Source organism: Cimex lectularius, unplaced genomic scaffold (assembly GCF_000648675.2).
Source record: "Cimex lectularius strain Harlan isolate CLEC.00 unplaced genomic scaffold, Clec_2.1 scaffold53, whole genome shotgun sequence".
NCBI lineage: Eukaryota > Metazoa > Arthropoda > Insecta > Hemiptera > Cimicidae > Cimex > Cimex lectularius.
Genome location: NW_019392659.1, coordinates 1,164,405 through 1,186,050, shown reverse-complemented (window position 1 = coordinate 1,186,050; position 21,646 = coordinate 1,164,405). Strand labels below are relative to the sequence as shown.

Genomic DNA, 21,646 nt, shown 5'->3' with positions numbered 1-21,646 from the left:
ATTGTTTTTTGACACACGTAAACATTCCTTTGCATTAACCTCTATTCCGAGTGAAGGATTTAAAGTTGATTGGAGGTTTTAAAAACGATTTTCAATCATGCTCGAAAAAAACGTTTGTAAGTTTTTTCTTAAAAATATATATCCTTCTTTCCTTTTGTATTCTTCTTTTTGCATATGTTTATTGTTCTTATTTCTTAGTTGGAAAAGTTCGATGTTTTCCGAACCCTTGTGCTTATAACAAAACAGACAGTTCGTCACCGATGATGGTGCTGGCCGAAAACCCGTTTGAATGACATTAAAACCCCCAGTACAGACAGATTCAATAAACGACCCAACATTCTGTTATAATATGATAAGGATAAAACGTTTATGAACATCATAATTATCATATCATAATATGCATCTTGACTCATTTAAATTGAAGAGAAAAAGGCAGTTGCGCTTTATAACCTTCAACTAAATTTCTATGATTATGTTACATGGCTTTTTTACTTTATTTTCTTTTCTGGCAGTACAATTGGCTTGGAAAATGAGAGAAAAACCCACTGACATCCGACAATTTAGCTGATTGAATACGTTATTAAATGGGAGAAAATAATTTGTTTCGAGAGTTGAAATGGAATTTAATTTGTATTCGGTGAGTCGGCGCAATCCGAACGTTAGGATTTTGTAAAGAGAAACCCTAGTTGTCCATCACTTGGGAGGGAGGACATTTGTCCCTGAAAGAGTGGTATTGTGCTGCTGAATTGGAGATCTGGTGAGTCAGGAGGGAGAAATGTCTTTTCCCTTGGCCTATTTGATTTTACCAGAGGAGAAAGGGACTCCCTTATGTGATTCGGAAAGGGAACAACACCTGTGGATACCCTCCGGACTTTTGTCCAATTTCGCTATTTTACGTAGCCTTTTTAAAAAAAAACTACCGACTTGATTTGTACAATTCAATAGCAATTGTTCAAATTAAACGTTTACGCTAAGAATTCAGTTGTGTTTGATTTTTAATTAAAATGATTGTAATTTCGAATATAAATCCTTCAAACTGTTAGATTCACTTGCCAATGAGCAACTTATTAACTTATTTAGCGTGTGATAAATTCTTATATATTTTTTTGAAAGTCAAAATCTATTTGATCGACGACATCTATGTCTTCCCTAGGTTCAAATTAATGAATACTATATAATCGAAACGAAGTACATTTGCTCAATTAATTAATAATAAGCTGATAAAAATAATTGAAATATGTTAGATATACATTATTCAACTGGAAGAGTAAATTGATTTACAGTTAATTTGAAATACTTTTTCCCTCTTTATATTGCGTTTATGATAATGAAATGCACCTTAAATTTTTTAAATCATATATATTATTATTACCTCATAGAATGGGGTCTAAAGACCTTTCCGTTGGTTAGATTTTTTTAAATAAATTATTTTGTCTAGGCAGGAACTAATAGATATGAAGGTACATAGGATGGGTAAAAGTGGTAAGTGAGGTAATACCAAGTTTTGAGTTATTATAAACGAAATATTTTCTTTTGAAATATTAAGAAATAAAAATTAATCCGTTTCTGTAGATTCGGGGTGTTTTTCCTAGGCACATATGTCTAGTCAACTCAGTCGGGCTGGAAAAATATTCCATGATCCTTAATATTTTAATTATTTGGAGATCGTGAGATGCGATCTTGTGTGACGTAAGATTAGAAAAACATTTGCTTTATGGTGCCAACGTTTCGACCATTATTGAGATCAGCTTCAGGGCTCAATGTGTTTGTTTCTTGTTGTTCACGCCAGATCGCATCTCACGATCTCTAAATAATCATTAAGTAACGGTGACTAAAGACCACACATTAATATTTTTATTTTATTCGCACTTACACAACCCAGCGATCATTACAAATCATCATAAAAAGTAAGTAAATTTACTCATTTTAGAGCACTGAATTGTTATCATATCGGGAACATGTTGTTTCTCTATTCGTTTTTGTTGTTAGGTTTGCTACAAACAATTTCTTTACTGATAATCTTTGTTTAATTATTATTCATAACGTCATTACAGACAGTTTTCGGTACTACCTAGGAACAATCGATTTTGTTCCTACAAGAATAATCTTTATTGTACTACTATTTTAATTATGCCTACCCTAGGACATGTATCCACCCTTATTTCCATATATAACTTTTACAAGTCGAGTTGGCATTCGACAAGACCAATTACGGTAGATAGACCGAGCATTGTCTATTGAATCTGAAGTTGCTTTATATAATTTTCACGCGAGGTTCGAGTGAAAAAAAAATTGTTCCAGTAAAAATTGTGAAAAGATGGTCTCGGTCGTTTCAGTGGAATCAGAGTTCTGAGCACGTTCGTACAACTTTTAATATAAAATATTCAGTTGTGACATACACCCGCTTTATAAAAATTCAAGAGTGCGATGTAGACTGCAAAAAAAAACAATTAAACTAATCGGGCACTAATAAACCTTTGAGTTTTTGCAACCTCATTACATCAAATGAAGTTATACATTTTTTTAAATTCATACCGATATCTCGAAAGTTTTTATAAAACAATAAATTTTATATAATTATTAAATTTTTAAGCTTTTAAAAAATTTCTAACAGACTTTCGAGAAGATTGAGAATATTTATTTGCCTTGGTGTCAGACATTTAATTTTAGCATTTCGCCGTCTTCTTCAGAGTCTGTCGACATACTAATCCAATGAGGATAGACAGGGCAAAATAATCGGTAACATCTAAATTAAAACTATCAACCTTACTCGAAATGTACTACAGTTTAATGCTAAATCTAGTTGGGCTAGGAATTAACTGGTTATTTTTATTATGGCACTGCACTGGCTCATTTAAAGGGCCTGTCTTAACCGTTGTTCAATGGTGCTGGCGGAAAGCAGAAGCATGGAAACCCAAGAGTGTAGACGGACCCAGTGAGAGAGAGAGAGTACCAATTCAACAAGTGTTCATAATTTTCGCAACATTTGGTCTTCTTGGGTCCTTTTCATCCAGTTTACGGTAAATATCATTATGCTCCGTAAAATATGGTGTAAGATACTTGCTCACGTAGTTTCGTATTTATTTTACTGAAAAAGGAAATTCCTTTGACTGTAACGTAAATAACTGGATTAACATTAAGTTTATTTGGTTTTTGGATTTGAATTTCGAGTTTAATTTCTAGAACATTATATTGTAAACATAATGGTATTACAAGGGGCGTCGGTGGCCGCAACCGTTTAGGCTTTAACAAGGCGCTCATCACTGTAAGGTAAAGGTCCCGGGTTCGAATCCATCTGCCCTGCATTCGAACCCGACATACTTACAAAAGGTTTTTTTTTTTTTTTTTTTAAGAAACAGCACCCCGAGGTTGATGTAATATAATGCGAACCGTTAAAAAAATAAATTTAAAAAATGAAAATAAAATTAAGTAATTAATTTTAAAAAAATGATATTACAATACATATAATTTTTTTATATTATAGAAAAAGTGCAAAGATGAAAAGAATTCTAAACGTACCCTCATACACGCCTAACTATATGCTATACCTAGAATTAGAAACTACCCCTATTTTCCTATATACACTAAACCTACACCTCAGTTATATAATTAGGTGCCTCAAGTTGACCCCTGACAGATACCCATACTACCTAACAACAACATTATGGGAAAAAAATCAATTTTTTTGGGGAATATAGCGAGATTGAAAAGGCACATGGTATTTCTCTCCAAGCATTACTCAACTCAAAACAAACAATCAATGATATAATGAAAAAGGTTGAAGCCAATATAAAAAACTCATACGTAGAGAAAGCATGTAATTCCTTATATCACCCCCAATTTAAAACCATCCTAAATTGTAATGCTTACCTGCGCACAAACAACAACCTTGAAATAAGCTGGTTTATGAAAATAAGATGTGAATAATTAAATCTAAATATGTACAAATTCGGCCAGATCAATAAGCTATGTTCTTTACGCAGTAAAAACGAAGAGGAAAGCATTACACATTTCAGTGCTCACTACTCAATTGTCTCTGGATTTAGAATGCTGATATTTGGAAGGTGCTTTCTAACTAAAGAATAGTTGCTTGTATACTTACGAAGAGAAAAGACTGGACCAAATTAATCGAGTATTGTAGAATGGAATGGAAGTATAGAGAGAGTTAATACAAGAATTTAATTATGATTAATCTTCATCACACCTGTTTAGCTTAATATTAAAGAACAATTTATTAGAGTAATTTTAATAGCATGTAAAATGACATATATTTAATATTTATTTCTCTAATTTCGTGGTCCGCTTGACCAATTAATACATTACAATTAATTAAGGTTTTTAGTTGAGATGAAAAAAAGTTAATGGCAGCGGGATTCGAAAATTGAAAAATGGCAAAAATGAGGGACTACTCATAAGGTGGGGTTGATGTAGGAAGTTGATGTCCGAGTGGATCGAGGTCATGATAGCTCAAGTGGTAGAGCAGCGGCGTATCTAGCCGAAGATCGTGGGTTCAAATCCCGCTAGTGCCATTAACTTTTTTTCTTATATTATATTATGTATAACTGTTATATGTCACTATTATTTAAAAAAAATTTACTTTGATTCATTTTATTTATTTTTTGCATGAATTATATCATTAAACTAGTGTTAAGATAAGATGTTAATTAATATTACATTCTATTGCTTTGTTAAAACATTTATTTCTTATACTATTTATATATACATGTGCGACCTCCCCTGACGGTCTTGTGACCATGGGAAAAGCCTGCTTAAACATATATATCCAGATTAAACTGCATATTGTCAAATAATAAAACAATTTATTATTATTATTATTATAATTTTTTATTTTCTTATACATCTATATTGAGAAAATACTGTAGATACATTATTTTCTGTAAGATAAGTATTACTTTTATACAGATGATATCATACAGATAAAGCACCTGAAGTTATTAATTAATGAAAAAAATATTTAGAATAACATAACGCTCTTTACGCGTTTTTTCTGATTGCTATGTCTAGTGTTTTTTGCTTTTGCTGTTTAGCAATTTGCGTACATTTATTTACAATCTAACATAGCGCCAGGCAACAACGAGGAAACAGGGAAGACGACAGACTCCCTTTTCTGTGTTGTGACTAAAAAACATTTAAAACCACAGCTACATGTAAAAGTGAATATTTTCTTGAGCTTGGCGGCCAAGCGTATTGCAAGCGCTAATCCCGATAAACAATTGTTGCACATAATCCATTTTTATAAAAAATAATGAAGTTATAACAAATATCATTCTAATCACTTTTTATTGTATTTATATAATATATACCTTATGAATTATCTTCATAAAAAGAATTGTTAAAGTTAAATTTTGCACAACCAACAGAGATAATCTATCCTAACGAGGATTTTAAGATAAAGAAAAACAGCCTGAGATCACCCACCAGTAAATCTGCCCCGAACCGAATTCAAACCTCCAGTCCCGTTACATAAAAATAGCATTTAATGATCGAGCTTAAAATAACTGTCAAGCTGGGAAAAAACATGCTGTTGCGAATGACGCTTATTTAGCGGATTATGATGGATAAAAAATAACAGTATTTTGATGGGAACAACTTATACGACTGGGCCACGACACAACCTCTCCCTATAGGGGGATTTCAATGGGTTGACAATAGTATAAATTTATGTGAAGATGATAATGATGTGAGAATATGGATACGTTTTTGTATTAAATACAAAATATCCCTAGGAAATACATGATCACTGTAGAGATTTCCCTTTGCTGTCCAAAAAAAATCCCTCGAAATGGGAGGTTTACAAAACTATTAACGACGTTAGAAGGTAAAAAGAAATATATCTTTCATCGCTACATGGAAAACTATCTAAAAGTTTAGGTTTATCAATTGTTAAAGTCGAAGTCACGATAGCTCAAGTGGTAGAGCAGCGGCGTATTTCGCCGAAGGTCGTGGGTTCGAATCCCGCTCGTTTACATTTTAGTTTGGTTAGGAAAAAGTTATAACATTGGATGGAATGAAACGAGTAAAGAAATTAAAATCATGGGAAGGTCCTTTTGACATTTTTCATTTCAACCAAACCCTTACATAAAAATGTTAATTAATTGAGAGAAGTAATTTGGTCAATCAGAACACTAAATATAATGGATTTAATAAAAAACAAAACGAAGTATAACTTCACTGAGAGCTCCCCCACCTCATATATCGCCGAGAAACGAATCCTGATTATATGGCATATGTGGTTCGAGCAGCGGCGTATTTAGCCGAAGATCGCAGGTTCGAATCCCGCTCCTGACACTGACCTTTTTATCTCAACTAATTAATTGGTCAAGTGGACCACGAAACTAGTGAATTGATAGTAATGGCAATACCAACAGTTCGGCAACACTCACATGTCTTGCGGGTTTAGTATACGTGCCATCCCTTGCGAATCCAAGCAAATCTTGTCGTCTGAAGATGTATTCAAGATGTCTTAGTTTTGCAGATGGGCACTCATGATGCAAGGGGCAGATTTTGTCAAAATATTGTTGATAAATTTATTAACACCAGACCGTAATAACTTTGGAGAAGTGAAGATAGATCTCAATAAAGATTAAAACGTTGGCACGATAAAGAAAATGATTTTCTAAAACTTACGTCACACCAGACCGCACGACACGATCTCCATATAATCATTAACGAACTGTCACTAAACACTACACATTTATGTAGGTTTCAGAAATATATTTTGCATTGTATAAATTCACTTTTCCACATCCTAAATGTATTTGTTAAATGTAAACAATGTTTGTTTGCCCTGAAGATGATCTCAATAAAGGTCGAAACGTTGGGACGATAAAGAAAATGTTTTTCTGAAACCTACAACACACCAGACCGCATCTCACGATTTCTGAATAATTATTCTTCCATTATATTTAGTGTTCTATTGACCAATTTACTTCATTCAATTAATTAAGCTTTTTATGTAAGGTTTGGTTGAAATGATAAAATTAGTGGAAGAAGCGGGATTCGAACCCACGACCTTTTACATAAAAAGATTAATTATAGAAAGTTAATATTTTTATTGGCTTTAAATATATATTTCACTGTTTCGGGCAACAGTGGGCCTACAACCATTATAATGAGCAGGGTCTGTTTGTTCTATGAAGGTACTGCGAAGGACGGNCTTCTGTGTGTATATATATATATATATATATATATATATATATATACACGTAATGTTACCAGCTCTATATCAATCTATCTTTCTCTCACTCCGTCCCTCCCTCCTTCACTCTCTCTCTCTCTCTCTCTCTCTCTCTCTCTATTTCTCTCTCTCTACTTATCGTATCAATTTTCCTATCCATCCATCTATAGATATATCTCACTTTATCGATCTTTCTCTCTCTCTATCCTTCTCGCTCTCTTTCTCTTTCTCTCTCTTTCTATTTCTCTCTCTCTCTCTCTCTCTCTCTCTCTCTCTCTCTCTCTATGTTTCTCTCTTTCCCTCTCTCTACCTCTTTACAGTTTATATTTTTTAATTTCGACTTTATAAATTTCATTTATCGATCAGTGATAAAGTCAATTAAATATTTTACACTTTATTATAAATGTTGAATATTTACTTTTCTCAGTTATAAACAGAATTGGATATTTCGGAGATTTTAATTTATCACTCTTCCAATTTTCGTAATGGAATTGTCCGTTTGGGCATGGCATTCATCGTGTGTTGGTAATAACGTTAGTCCCGGTGCATGACCAGTCAAACAATGATTCCCTTCAAATTTGTTGAACCGTGTTTTTGCTTCCAAATTGATTAGAAGTTTAATACGGTCAGGTTTTCTAACCTGGTAACAATTACTATACTACATTTTGTGAAAAGTTTAATTAAAATGGGCTTTCAAACTAATAAGTATTTTAAGAATAAAAACTTCCATTTAATTTATTACCATTTAGAACGGGAATTACACATTTGTTATAAACTTTCGATTCGTTGTCAGATTTTTTTTCCTTTGTACATCAATATCGACATCATTGTATCAACAAACGTATTGACAAAATTCAAAAATTTTTGTAAAATGAATAAATTTAACTCCCTTGTTGAACTAATTCGATCACATTTATTTTGGACGTTTCCTTCAAACAGGATTGTCGGTTTTTTAAACTCATTTGAATTTGTGAATAGTTAAGTGCTGCTATTTACAAAAAAAGTAACTGAACAAAATGAGGAGTAAAATGTGGCAGTGAACAAACTACTTACTTTTCTTTTATTACGCTAGAAAATTAAAATTCATGTTCATTTACTGAATTTAAATACAATTGTTCATAGCAAACAAAATTTGGTGAAATTCGTACTGAACCAGCCGGGGTTGTTTCATTTTCTTTGATCTGGGCCAACAAGTTTTCTTCAAGTAGGATGTATTTTAACCCTTCACGGGATTTTTATCCTTTAAAGCACATAAAAACGTATTTGTAGAATACGAAACATAAACATTTTTGAGTTGGATTAGCCGGGGCATTTTGTTTTGTTCAATTTCTATTGTAACCCTTAAAAATACATAACTCTTTTGGATACTATACAAACTAAATGTTATTCGAAGTCATTAGATTTCGTGATCTGATTGAACAAATTATTTCTTTCAATTAATTAATCTATTTATGTAAGGTTTTAGTTTAAATTAAAAAGTTAGTGTCACGAGCGGGATTCGAACCCACGACCTTCGGCTCAATACGCCGTTGGGTTGAGATGGGATGTTAGTGTCCGAGTGGATCGAAGTCACGCTAGCTCAAGTAGTGTAGCGGCGTATATAGCCGTCGTGGGTCTGAATCCCGCTCGTGATACTAACTTTTTCATTTAAACCAAAACCTTACATAAAAAGATTAAATAATTGAAAGAAGTTAATCACGCTCGTGACTATGACTTTTTAATCTAATAAATTATATTCACACATTCATTTATCCTGTCCATGAGTATTGGGTATCCCGCGGGGTAATTGCGGATATCCCTGAAATTAACGCAAGCATCGTACCAATAAATGACACATATCACTTACATTAAGGTACAAAATCTATATACAATTATTAATATGTATGGCCTGAAAAATTGGATCAGGGATCTGTGCCTTCTGCCTTGTCTCAAAGTCGCGTCGACCTCATTGGATGTATTATTTTTTTCTTAACGGACTGTTCTTTGTTGCCTGTTACAATACGCTCTTCCATAATAAATATTGGGGGGGGGGGGTCTCGTACGTGATCTCACCCTGTTAGTAGGGTTCAGTGTGTGAACTTAGTATGATGTTTGAGTCTTTTGTAAATTAATAAAATTGAAATGTGTTATTTCGTTCAAGCTCCTGATCTGAGGGGCACAGAACGGGAACTTTTGTAACCACGTCCTTCGATCCCTTCGGGCACCAACTTCTCTTCTCAACCGCACCTTTGTTTGAATTTTCCTCCTTTTTGCCATTTTTCAAGTAAAAGTTGGTGCCCGAGGGGATCGAAGTCACGATAGCTCAAGTGGTAGAGTAGCGGCGTATCAAGCCGAAGGTCGTGGGTTCGAACCCCGCTCGTGACAATGACTTATTTATCTCAACTTAAAACATTAATTAATGGAATGATATTAATTGGTCAAGCGGACCGCGAAAAATAGTGAACTTGGTTTCAACTTTGTATATATTACCTTGCTCACTGTTACTTGTTACCTACTTGAAAGTAGTTGTAATGTACTTTAAAAAAAGTAATTCAACAGTTTTTTCGTTGAACTCCAAAACACAAGTGGAACTGACAATCTACTTTCAAAGCGTTTTTTTTTTTTCAAATACTAGGTTTAAATATTTTAACGTCAATAAGGTTTCCATTTTATCTTTCTTTTATACTATAAATCTTTTGACATTAAATTTCTAATTTTTTATTGTTCTCTTTCTTTAGCTGGATTTTATTTTAAGTGTAAAACCATTTTTACTAAACCTCCTAAGGTATTCCGATGCAAAGCATGAAGGGATCGACGTGGTATGTAGATGTTAGGGCTCCGATTTTCCTTCTCTCAAGTTCATAGGCCCTTTTGGCCAGCATACTTTTCAGGACGTGGTATCTGCGCAAGGATTTTCAAACAAAGTCGGCCCTAATGAAAAATTCAGTTTCCCTTTATTCTATCTCCGCGTGTACGCAGGCAGATTTTGCTTTGTACACGACGGTTCATAAAATTTTCAGGTAAAACATTTTTTTACAGAAAGCACAATTAAACCCTCGGCACAATACCAATCGAATATTTGGTACATGGGAATATTTTGTACTGTGCCGTTTACCAGAAATAATTTTCAAGCATTAATCGTTTGTATTTGGGAAGTTTGTATGGAATTGAAAGATTTGATTGTATAAACACATGGCAGTCTGTAAGTGGAAGATCAGGGTAATAAAAGGAACTTGCTACGATTTGATTGCAAATATACAAGGACAAATACTTTTAGGCCAAAGTACGCGTGTATACTAGTATGCACAGAAAGGTTGCTCCTTAGCCAATGATTATTTGGAAATGGTGAGATGCCAACGTTAGAAAAAAAAATTATCTTGCCAACGTTTCGGTTTTTATTGAGATCATCTTCTGGGCACAAAATGTTTGTTTTATCTGTGAAGATGTGTCATTCTTGTGTGTCGTGTTGAGTGTAGGGGCACAAACACTTTGATCCCTGAAGATGATCTCAATAAAGATCGAAACGTGTTAGGATAAAGAAAATGTTTTTCTAAAACCTACGTCACACCAGACCCCACCTAACTATCCCCCAAATAATCACACGTTTTAATGTTTTTATATGAACGTTTCCTGAAATGTTTTGATATTTTTCCGTATTTGTAACCAACAAGAAATCGATAAACCGTCTATACAAAATTACGTTTTACTTTTCCGTGTTTCGTAAAAGCTAGTGATCGCTATTAAGCGCTGATTCCATCGCTTGACACAAGCAATAATGACCAATAATTAAACGAGTTAAATTTGTATTCATACGTTTTTCTCAATGCAATAGCCCCGCTGTGTACGCTTATATACATAATAGGTGGAATGAGCTCACATTTGGAAATGTCAGTCGTTTCAAAAGCAAGTCTTGCAATTAACTTTGATTTCCGCTTCGACGGTTTTGTCCCATTTGATTACCAACAAACGAGCCTCGATTTCCCATTCATAGATGGAACAACAACAATTGGAAACGCCGGGTGAAGCCGGGCTAGAAATTGGTGTCCCGTTGAAAATGTGAGAGCTGGTTTTTACTTCACCTTACCATTACACATTCGAATTGGTTTATTTACTCTTCTCTATAAGTCCACGGAAGCAGGAAAAAGTCTCATGGAAAACAGTATCGCCTAAAGTTACTAAAGATTATCGGTCACAATTTTGTAAGTAATCGATAATAAAAATACAGCGCATTGCTTAACAAAATTATTTTATTTTTAAAATGTTTTTTAATTTATTTTTTCATAATAGAAGTACGACAGCGATTTGAGAATGGCAATTTTGCATTGAGGATTTTAGAAATAAAACTAAAATAAGTTAGTCGAGAAGAGAAATACAATAGGGGTATTCACGATCTTTGTGTTAACACTGTTTACTATGTTAAGTACTGTTAGATCGAGAAACGTGATGACGTGCACATGTAAGAATCGGCTAGTTAACATTGCTCGATCTAACAGACCAGAGGCAATGTTAGGTGTTAGGTCGAAAATGTAGTCACATTTCTATCCGTCAGGGCGTAGGTAACCAACATGGCAGCTATGAATTTAACAGCTGTTTTTTCTTTACACGTATTTTTATTCTTAAATACCAATTAAATAAATCAGACAAATACATTTCTTTTGTTAATTTCTGACCTGTCCTTATACTCTCATTCATAATAGATACATCCATATTCTATAAACTTGTAGGCTGTTAGACGTTAGGATACAGGTTAGGTATGTCGACACAAATTGAAGCGTGTCGTTTGTTAGTACTTTCGAGTGTATCGATAGCATTTCAAATGAAAAAGTTGGTTAAGTTTCCTTTTTCTTAACTTCTGTCATTAATTTAATTTAACACATTTGTGTCATTAAATTTAACACAAATTAAAGCAAAAAAACAAGCGTTCAAAGGACTGTTTTAGCTTTATTTTTGGTCCTACCAATTGCCACACGCAGCATTGCTGAAAAATTAACGTTTAACATGATAAGAAAAAAAAGAGCTTTCACGATCTTACTGAACCTTTCTCTACTCGAGTTAACACCTTACAAACATCGTGAATACCTCTATTATTGGAACAGACAATGGTTCGATATTATGTCAAACCCACCTCTGCAAAATCGTTCAGCATGGCTCCGATCCGCTCCCAATGTACATTAATCCATGCAAAGACAATGAAAGCACTTTTTTTTGTTTTCAGCTTCTACTCAAGAAATATCACATCACTTCGGAGGCAGTGTAAATTGCTTCTAATTGCTAGGTTTTTGTAGCGGTTTAAAAATCATCGCTTACGACGATAATTCCATAACAATTTTTATTTTTAATATATTAATTTCTTAACATTACCCTGTTATTATCAATTATGCTTAATGAACGTTAATTTAGTAATTGTTATCAACTGCGATTAACGTTTCACAATTAAAAAAATTACTCTTGGTTCTCAAGAGATTTAGCGTTTGTGAATGAATTCCAAGAATTTGAAGGACTCCCTCGTTTTAAAGGGGACTTTTTAGAAGTTTTCACTTGGCGTTGCAGGAATTCTTATTCGGAGGATGAGAAAACGAGGCATACCGCCTTTTGAAAACAACGCATTTTAATTCCTCACAGTTTAAGGGGAATATAATTTTACTTTTAATTTCGAAATAGGTGGAAACTTGATGAGGTACCTAAATTTCATTTGGTTATTTTATGTATACAAAAAATTTGGAAAAATTCAATTTAGTAAGTAGTAGGTAAGTAAAGTCAAAAAACCTTCGCATGATTTTAATTTCGTTTCATTTCATCCAAAGTTATCACTTTTCCCTTACCAAAGTAAAATATAAAATAAACAAATAACTTACACTAAGTTTTTAATAAAAAAAAGTTAGTAAGGTTTATACTGATATATAAAATATTTATCAGTTTGTTTATTTTTTGTTAAATTAAAAATCTTGTTCTCCCAGCGGTTAAATCTCATGGGTGATCGGTCATAAAAATCAACTCCTTCGGCCAATTTGATACGTTGTCGCATAAATTCATTTCCACTATTGCCCAGAAAATACCGTATATTTTTATGCAACAATTATACAAATCCCTTTACCACTCTTTGTGTACATAAATAATTTTGCATAAATATAGTAGTTTTGGAGGTTAGTAAAGGATAGGGTAGAAAAAAAATATACAACATAAATATGTTTCACATTTGTGCGCTATCCCTTACTCGCCTCAAAAACGACTAAGTGACATCTTTCTGATTAGAGCCCAATCCTTCTAACCTTATCCCTCAATTTGTTCCTTTAATAAACCAGGAAAACCTTACTTCCTGGTCTCATAGGCTGGAACATTTCCTCATCTTGAAAATCTCATCCATATCTCAATCTCTGTAAAACCGCCGGAGACACTGGACTACAGTGTTGGGCAAAAATTAGTCATGTCTAATGATTAATGATTGATCAGTCAGACTGTTAGTCATGATTGGTAGTAAGTGATAATTTAGTCATTAGTCGCCATATGTGATTGATGACTAAATTAGTCATTAGTCGCCATATGTGATTGATGACTAAATTAGTCATTAGTCGCCATATGTGATTGATGACTAAATTAGTCATTAGTCACCATATGTGATTGATGACTAAATTAGTCACTAGTCGCCATATGTGATTGATGACTAAATTAGTCATGACTAGTAATTAAATACGAGGCATGACTAATTTAGACACAATATAGTTAGTCATGACTAAATTTCGATAAATCATGTTCAAATGGGTGCTCAAAAAATGAAAAATACACTTCATCACTTTTAAAAAATTTTCTAACAGAAATTCATTTCATCAAAACGAAAATCCTTCAACACGTTATTTAACAAAAATCAATCTTTCAATTATATGTAAAACTCAATCGTTATGAATAGCCAAAAAATAATGATAATGATAATAATAATAATAATAAAATAAAATAAAAAAATCCTATAACAAGCTACGCTTTGAAAAGTAAATATGTTTGCATAACCGATCAATGTAAAAAATATTTCTTTGAATTAAAATTTATTCCACTTAAAATGAGAGAATTTTACATTATTTGGAAAATACACCATCTAGGGGTCTTGATTGTAATAAAATAGAAATGTAGAATAATTATGTTACTTTGGTTTTCGTTTATGATAACAATTTTTGAAGGTTGGCCTTGAGCACGACTATCATCTCAACATTTTTATCCGGAGTCGGTTGGATTTTGGTAAGTTGGTCATTGTAGCCAGAGGTGGGCAAAATCAAACTAATTCTTAATCATGATTGAATTAGTTAGATTTTGCCCAACTTTGCTGGACTACTGGTTGTTTTCTTCCCCACACCAATACTCCTACTACCAAAAACAACTTATATATACCACTCTTTTCTCCATACATTATCAATCCAATCCAAAAACAGGTCAGGGCGACTTGGTAGAAATATAGAGACATTAATTCCATCGCCAATTGTTAACGGGAATAAATAGTCTTAACTTAAATGAAAACTAATTAAATAAATAATCTAACGAAAATAAAATAAAATAGCCACCGAGAGGTGCAAAGGGAAAGAAAATGGGGAAGGTTGTGATAGGAGCCTGGGAGAACCCGGAAACCTTTTCACTCTAGTCCGGAAACGACATGGACAATCGGTGAAATCCGACACCACGATTGCGAAGGGAAATAAAATTATTACTTTTTTTCAAGCGGAACAACGATCCGTCTAATGCGAATGCGCTTGAATGAACGCTACAACAGCACTGTCTTTGGTCTAGAAGAGAGAAAGGATAAGCCGTCGGACCATTGGCACAAATCACTGGACTCCATCCTTTCAGCGAATCGCAAAAGCACCAATTTAACAGACTCTCCTAATTAGTAGAAAAAGAAAAACCTTTTTCTGGACCGTATCGGTCATTGCAAAGAAAATCCTAAATCACATCCCATCTTAAACTTTCAACACAATGGCTTGATTTACGTCTGACTTTGTAAAGACCTATATTTTCGCTCAACATTTGTCAAGACTGAACTCTATAATTAGAATCCCAATAATAATATTTCTAACAAAGCAGAGATCTATGAATACTTTGAGTCCCCGTATCTCTATCACACATTATAAAAATAAACACACCTTCAGAATCCAATCACAAGACTTCTGACATTGACCTAATGCGATAAAGTTTTATGTCGCTTTATTTTATTTTATTTTTTTTTATATTAAAAATTTCCCGTCCCGAGGAATATCGAGCAATCTGGGGGAGTGAATGTGACCAGACTTTTATGTTTCTATCGAATGTTGTGTTTGTGTTAAGTTGAATGTAATGAATGTAATGAATGTAATTTATTAGCGTGAAATGGAGGGGTTGCTTATAACCCCTTCCCCGAGAATATCGAATACTCTGGAGTGAGTGTTTGAAGTCTGGAGACTAAAAGTAATTTATTAGCGTGAAAGGAAGGGGTTCCTTATAACCCAGCCTTGAGGGATATCTAGTACTCTAGGTTGAGTGCATGACGTCTGGAGATTAAAAGTAATTTATTAGCGTGAAAGGAAGGGGTTCCTTATAACCCAGCCTTGAGGGATATCGAGTACTCTGGGGGATTGAATGTGACGAGACATCTATGTTTGTGGTGATGTACATATATGTATACAGGGTGAATTGCTACTCGTGCTACAAACTTCTCCAGTAGATTCTTCACCCTAAAATGAACAAAAAAGTTCATATTGTCCATGGTCCGATTCTCAACCATTTCAGAGTAATTTCGCTTTTTATCGATTTTGAAAGATATCACGTCCTGGCGTCGGAAAATCGTGATATCTTTTAATCTAAACATTTCTCTGAAAATCTAATAGCACCGTTGAAATTCCCGTTAATTTTTCAATAAGAAGATGACGGTGGCAAAATGTTTGGGCTAATTTTTTGTGTTTTATTTCAGCCAGAACTACAAAAAGAGTGGAAAATTGTGTAAATCGGAAAGTGTATAAAGTAATCCAGAGTTTCTAATTTTAGTCTCAGAAGGCAGCAAATTTGAGGAAAACTACCTGATTTAATAACGCTTCCAACGCACTCGTCATTTTCTTATTTAGTGGTTGTGAGACCAAGATGTTGATGACAAAAAGAGAAAAAATGGTGGTTCAAGGATTGCTAATGTTTGAGAGTGACTTGCTACTCGTGCTACAAACTTCACCAGTAGATTCTTGACCCTAAAATGAACAAAAAAGTTCATATTGACCATGGTCCGATTCTCAACCATTTCAGAGTAATTTCGCTTTTTATCGATTTTGAAAGATATCACGTCCTGGCGTCGGAAAATCGTGATATCTTTTAATCTAAACATTTCTCTTAAAATCTATAAGCACCGTTGAAATCCCCGTTAATTTTTCAATAAGAAGATGAAGGTGGCAAAACGTTTGGGTCTTTCTTCCTTGACCTTCTAGCTGTTTGTAAACTTCTTAAGCATTACATACTAAATGGGCATTAAATTAAATTAAAAAATTTCAATGGAATTATGATTTTGATTCTCTCTAAAAATTAACGGGGATTTCAACGGTGCTTATAGATTTTAAGAGAAATGTTTAGATTAAAAGATATCACGATTTTCCGACGCCAGGACGTGATATCTTTCAAAATCGATAAAAAGCGAAATTACTCTGAAATGGTTGAGAATCGGACCATGGTCAATATGAACTTTTTTGTTCATTTTAGGGTGAAGAATCTACTGGAGAAGTTTGTAGCACGAGTAGCAATTCACCCTGTATATATGTTTTGTTTCTATTCTGTTTTTGAAAACCTGAGATACAAACGGGAGACTAGCATTCTAGGATATCAATGTAGTATGTATTTGAAATCAGAGAGACATAAACCAGATCGAGACGCTCAAATGGCTGTAGTTTCAAACAAAATACGCCGGAAAGAAGAGAAAAAGAAGAAAACACGCAGAAAGCCGGCGATTACCTCAGCTGTTTGTCGGCCCATAAACTTCCAACTTTATTATTTGATTAAAGTTAGACTATAGTAGTAGTAGCAGCAGGAATACACGAGTTTCAGTATTTTCAGAATGTGCTCATCAATGGTAGAACACCAGTAATCATATACTTTATATAAACATTTAAAATTATATAAAAATTCAAGGACAACCTGCTTTAAAAGAATATGACTTATACCAATCTAGCGTCGATGAATTGTATTACGTTATGATTAAAGTGTATAAAACGATTTAAACAAAAATACATTGTTTATTGTTTAACATGCCGAAACAAATAATTAAATTGCTACAGACTAAGAAGATTTTAATATCGACTAATTGATTAATAATTGGAACGATTAACTTCAAAATAAGTACTTTTTTCTAACAACCCGGTTAGATAATTTCTAAACCTGATTTCCAAATAAATATACGTAAAAGTGCCTTTACCTCATCAGAGCCTGATAAAGGTGTTAATTGGGCAAAACAGCGCGAATTCTCACTGGATGAGTAAAACAACGGCAAATGTTAACAATCTGGATTACGTGACGGGAATGAGTCGAGGAAGCCGCAGTGCCACGCCGTTGTATTGCAGGAAGCCGAATGAATCGCACATGTTTTAGATTTAAACTGCAATGTACATGTATATATATATAAACAAAGAGGGGGGCAGGGATTTGCATAATTGTCGCATAAAAATATACGGTATTTTCTGGGACGACAGTGGAAATGGATTTATGCGACAACGTATCAAATTGTCCGTAGGGGTTGATTTTTATGACCTATCACGACATGAGATTTAACCGTTGGGAGAAGGAGCTTTATAATTTAACAAAAAATAAACAAACCGAGTAATTTATATAAATATGTTATATATCGGTGTAAACCTTACTAAATTTTCTATTATAAAACTTTATTTTTAAGTTATTTTTTTACTTTACATTTTACTCAATTCACTAGTTATCGTGTTCCGCTTGACCAATTAATATCTTTCAATAATTTTAGGTTTTTAGTTGAGGTAAAAAAGTCAGTGTCACAAGCGGGATTCGAACCCACGACCTTCGGCTAGATTCGGCGCTACTCTACCACATGAGCGAGCGTGATATCGATCCACTCGGACACGAACATCCCATCTCAACCCCACCAGAAAAAAATGAAAAAGGCAAAAAGGAGGGAAAATCCAAAGGTGGGGTTGAGATGGGAAGTTAGTGTCCGAGTGGATCTAAGTCACGATAGCTCAAGTGGTAGAGTAGCGGCGTATCTAGCCGAAGGTCGTGGGTTCGAATCCCGCTCGTTTACATTTTACTTTGGTTATGAAAAAGTGATAACATTGGATGGAATGAAACGAGTAAAGAAATTAGAATCATGGGAAGGTCCTTTTGACACTCCTGTTTTGCATAAAATAACACGATTTTGCGTTTTACTCTAAAAAATTGAATTTTTTTCAATTTTTTGTGCGCGGGTAATCGTTTGTAAGAGCAAATGAATTGAAGGTTAAATTTTAATTTTTTATAATTAGTCTTAATCAAAATTTGTATCCTCTTCTACCTAGAACATTTCAAGCTTTTTTTTGTTAAATTCATTAAATTTCGTGTTTTGATTGACCAAATAACATCTTTCAATTAATTAATCTATGTAAGGTATTAGTCGAGATACAAAAAGCGGAAGGTCGTGGGTTCGAATCCCGCTAGTGACGCTGACTTTTTTATCTCAAACAATACCTAACATAAAGATTAATTTTTTTTTATGTTCGACATCCGGTCTGTCGCATCAATTGTGTATTCCTCATTTCTCACATCCTCGATGAGAATCGTGTAAACGAAGTAATACTGCGTACGTAAAGTTCAAAATTAAATGCCTGCATAATTACTTCCCCAAAACTAAAGACAAAAGTCAATTTTTTTTTGTAACGTGTTACATCCTACTGTATGATTGTACATGTAAATAATATCCGCTAGCTACAGATATAGGGCAAGAATAATCTTTGTTGGAAATCAATCTGGATGACAGGGTGGATAACCTAACAGACAGAAAAATTTAAATATGTGGCGTGAATTTGGAAAGTGTACATTTATTGTTTATTGCGTGTTTCTTTTGTATCTAATTTACAAACTTTCAAACCAACTATATTGTCTTTATTTAGCTGTTTATGTTTTAGAAGGCATGATAGACGTAGTGCTTAGAGCAACGGTGTATTCAGCCGAAGGTTTTCGGTTCGAATCCCGCTCGTGACGCTAACTTTTCACATCTCAACCAAGAATTTAGATGAAAAAAATAATTAACTGCAATAATTAATATGGTCAGTTATGACCACTAAAATATGTCTAAACTAATGTATAATCATGCAATTACCAATATTTATTGAGTATAACACATGATGAACTTTCTCATATGCAATTCATACGTTATCGGACGTTCATACGTTATTATTTCCTTATTTGGATGATATTCGTAGTTATTACTTACATAGATTCGTTTTTTTAAATTTTTTATTGTCGTTAAACTTTGAACTATGATTTTATGATAGTTTAAAATAATGCTTATAATGACATATATATCTGATATCAAGCATATCAATGAAATTATTTTATAACTTTGAAACAAAATTTTATGATTTTACCATTTTTTTGGTATAAATTGATTTTCCTTTTCTTTATGAACGCTTATTCAACGTTATTTTTTATCCTGCACAAAATATTTTAGAGGGAAATTGTACGTATATGATTGGAAAATTTAACATATTTGTAATTTTACCTCCGTGCTTTGGATAAATCGCTGAGATAACCGTTTCCTAGGAATATGGAGAGTTTCATGCGGATCGACTACGATGAAATTGGTTATTGCATGGCTTCGACGGCAATATTTCATTTATTGGAAAAGTTATAGTTGTTACCATTAAAAAAAAATTCAGGGATAAATGTAACCAATATTTATTATTCAGCTTTAAAAAAAGATAGATTTTTATTTTTTTATTTCAAAGATTTTAATATATATTTTGTCCGCTTTAGTTTTAAAAAATTCTGTTATCAGTATTTGGAGTTGTCAAATACAAGATCGATTGGAGTAGGAATAAACTACTTATAATCAGAAGTATTGAAAAATGAAGTACCGTAGCTAATTGTACAAATTGCGAAAAATGGTAATTTGTTTATTTCTCATGTATTTATTAAACTGAAGCATAAAAATTGGAAGAACTGTTTAATTTATTCCACGATCTGCATTGTCACTGAGCCATGAAATGAAAAAAAGTAATTTATTTTTGGAAGATAATCCGTATTCATTAGTAAAGACACGTTTCTAATACAGCATACCGTGTTTTTCGTATATGTTGAATGTTCCTCTATCTCGGAGAACTTCTTAAAAAGAAGGGAATGAACTTCTTAAAAAAAATATCTTGAAACGAGTGTTATTAATATGAAAATTTCAATGGTATGCCCAATTGATCTGATAGGCGGAATATAATTAAATCTGATTGATCGTGCAGCGGTATGAAGACAGATTTATAATTTTATGCGAGACGAATGTATGTGGGTTGCAACACCGAGGATGGTTCATAAATCAAAAAGATGAAATAAAATTTTTAAATTGTACTTTAAAAGACGGATAGGTTAAATTTGTATAGTAGTTGAACTGTATCGCAAATTAAAGCTGTTAAAATGAGCTTTTCCACAGTATTAAAAGAAAATGAAAAGCCAGCAAGAGCTTACACGTTTCAGTTTGAAGTAAAAATTAATATTTTTAAAAATGTGACGTAAAGTGAGATAAATTTACACAAATGAAAAAATTCTATGATACTTGATTATTAACATTTTTAAAATAAAATCAGTTCTTGGTTTTGTTTTCATATGGTTTCACAAATCGATGCTCCGGATTAACAGAAAAAATACAGTAGTGTTTTAAATAAACTTGATTCGTATGTGCGAATTTTCAAGATACATATTGCATTTTACTATAGCATAAGTAAAACATTTTTGGAATTAGTATTATATTAAAAAAGTTACCGTGTAATAAAATAAACTAACTAGCAATCAATACATAGTTTTGCAGTTATTATCAGTTAGAGTATGTAAGTTAGAAAACTTACCTGATGCGAGGGTGTGCACGAAGAGAAGAATACATGGTTGGAACAAAATCATTTTTCTAAATCACATTTCACACATCGTCAAGACGACAAAAGGAGATAACATGCCGGGGCAGAGTTCAATCGGGGATGTAGATCCTAACGGGACAAAAGCTGGTTCGCGACTGGCCACCCTCGAGCCGCCTCCTAGCCACCCCTTGTACATCACCGCCCCCAGAACCCACCCTTCTTATTAGTCACCCAAAGAGATAAAACCTACCTGCTTCACACAAGATTTTGCTGATTTTATCCGAAGTCTCAGAATCGACTTATCCTTAATGTAGTGGAGAGAAGGAATACTCCCTCACTAAACCGATTCTCTTTCACTCTCACTCTCGCCCTTTCTTTCTTTGGGGGTCTTTCTTACTTCCATTTTGCAGACCTCAAATTTCCC

At 33.4% G+C, this 21,646-nt stretch overlaps 1 protein-coding gene across 1 annotated transcript in view; it reads right to left on the bottom strand.

Moving 5' to 3' along the window:
• The window catches only part of LOC106669076 (protein APCDD1-like), a 653,476-nt gene extending 632,112 nt beyond the window's left edge, over window positions 1-21,364 (bottom strand). Inside the window, exon 1 of the mRNA XM_014398337.2 lies at window positions 21,217-21,364. Coding sequence (XP_014253823.1) covers window positions 21,217-21,268 — 52 coding nt within the window. The 5' untranslated portion in view covers window positions 21,269-21,364. The remainder of the gene's footprint in view (window positions 1-21,216) is intronic.
• Window positions 21,365-21,646: the final 282 nt, after the last annotated feature.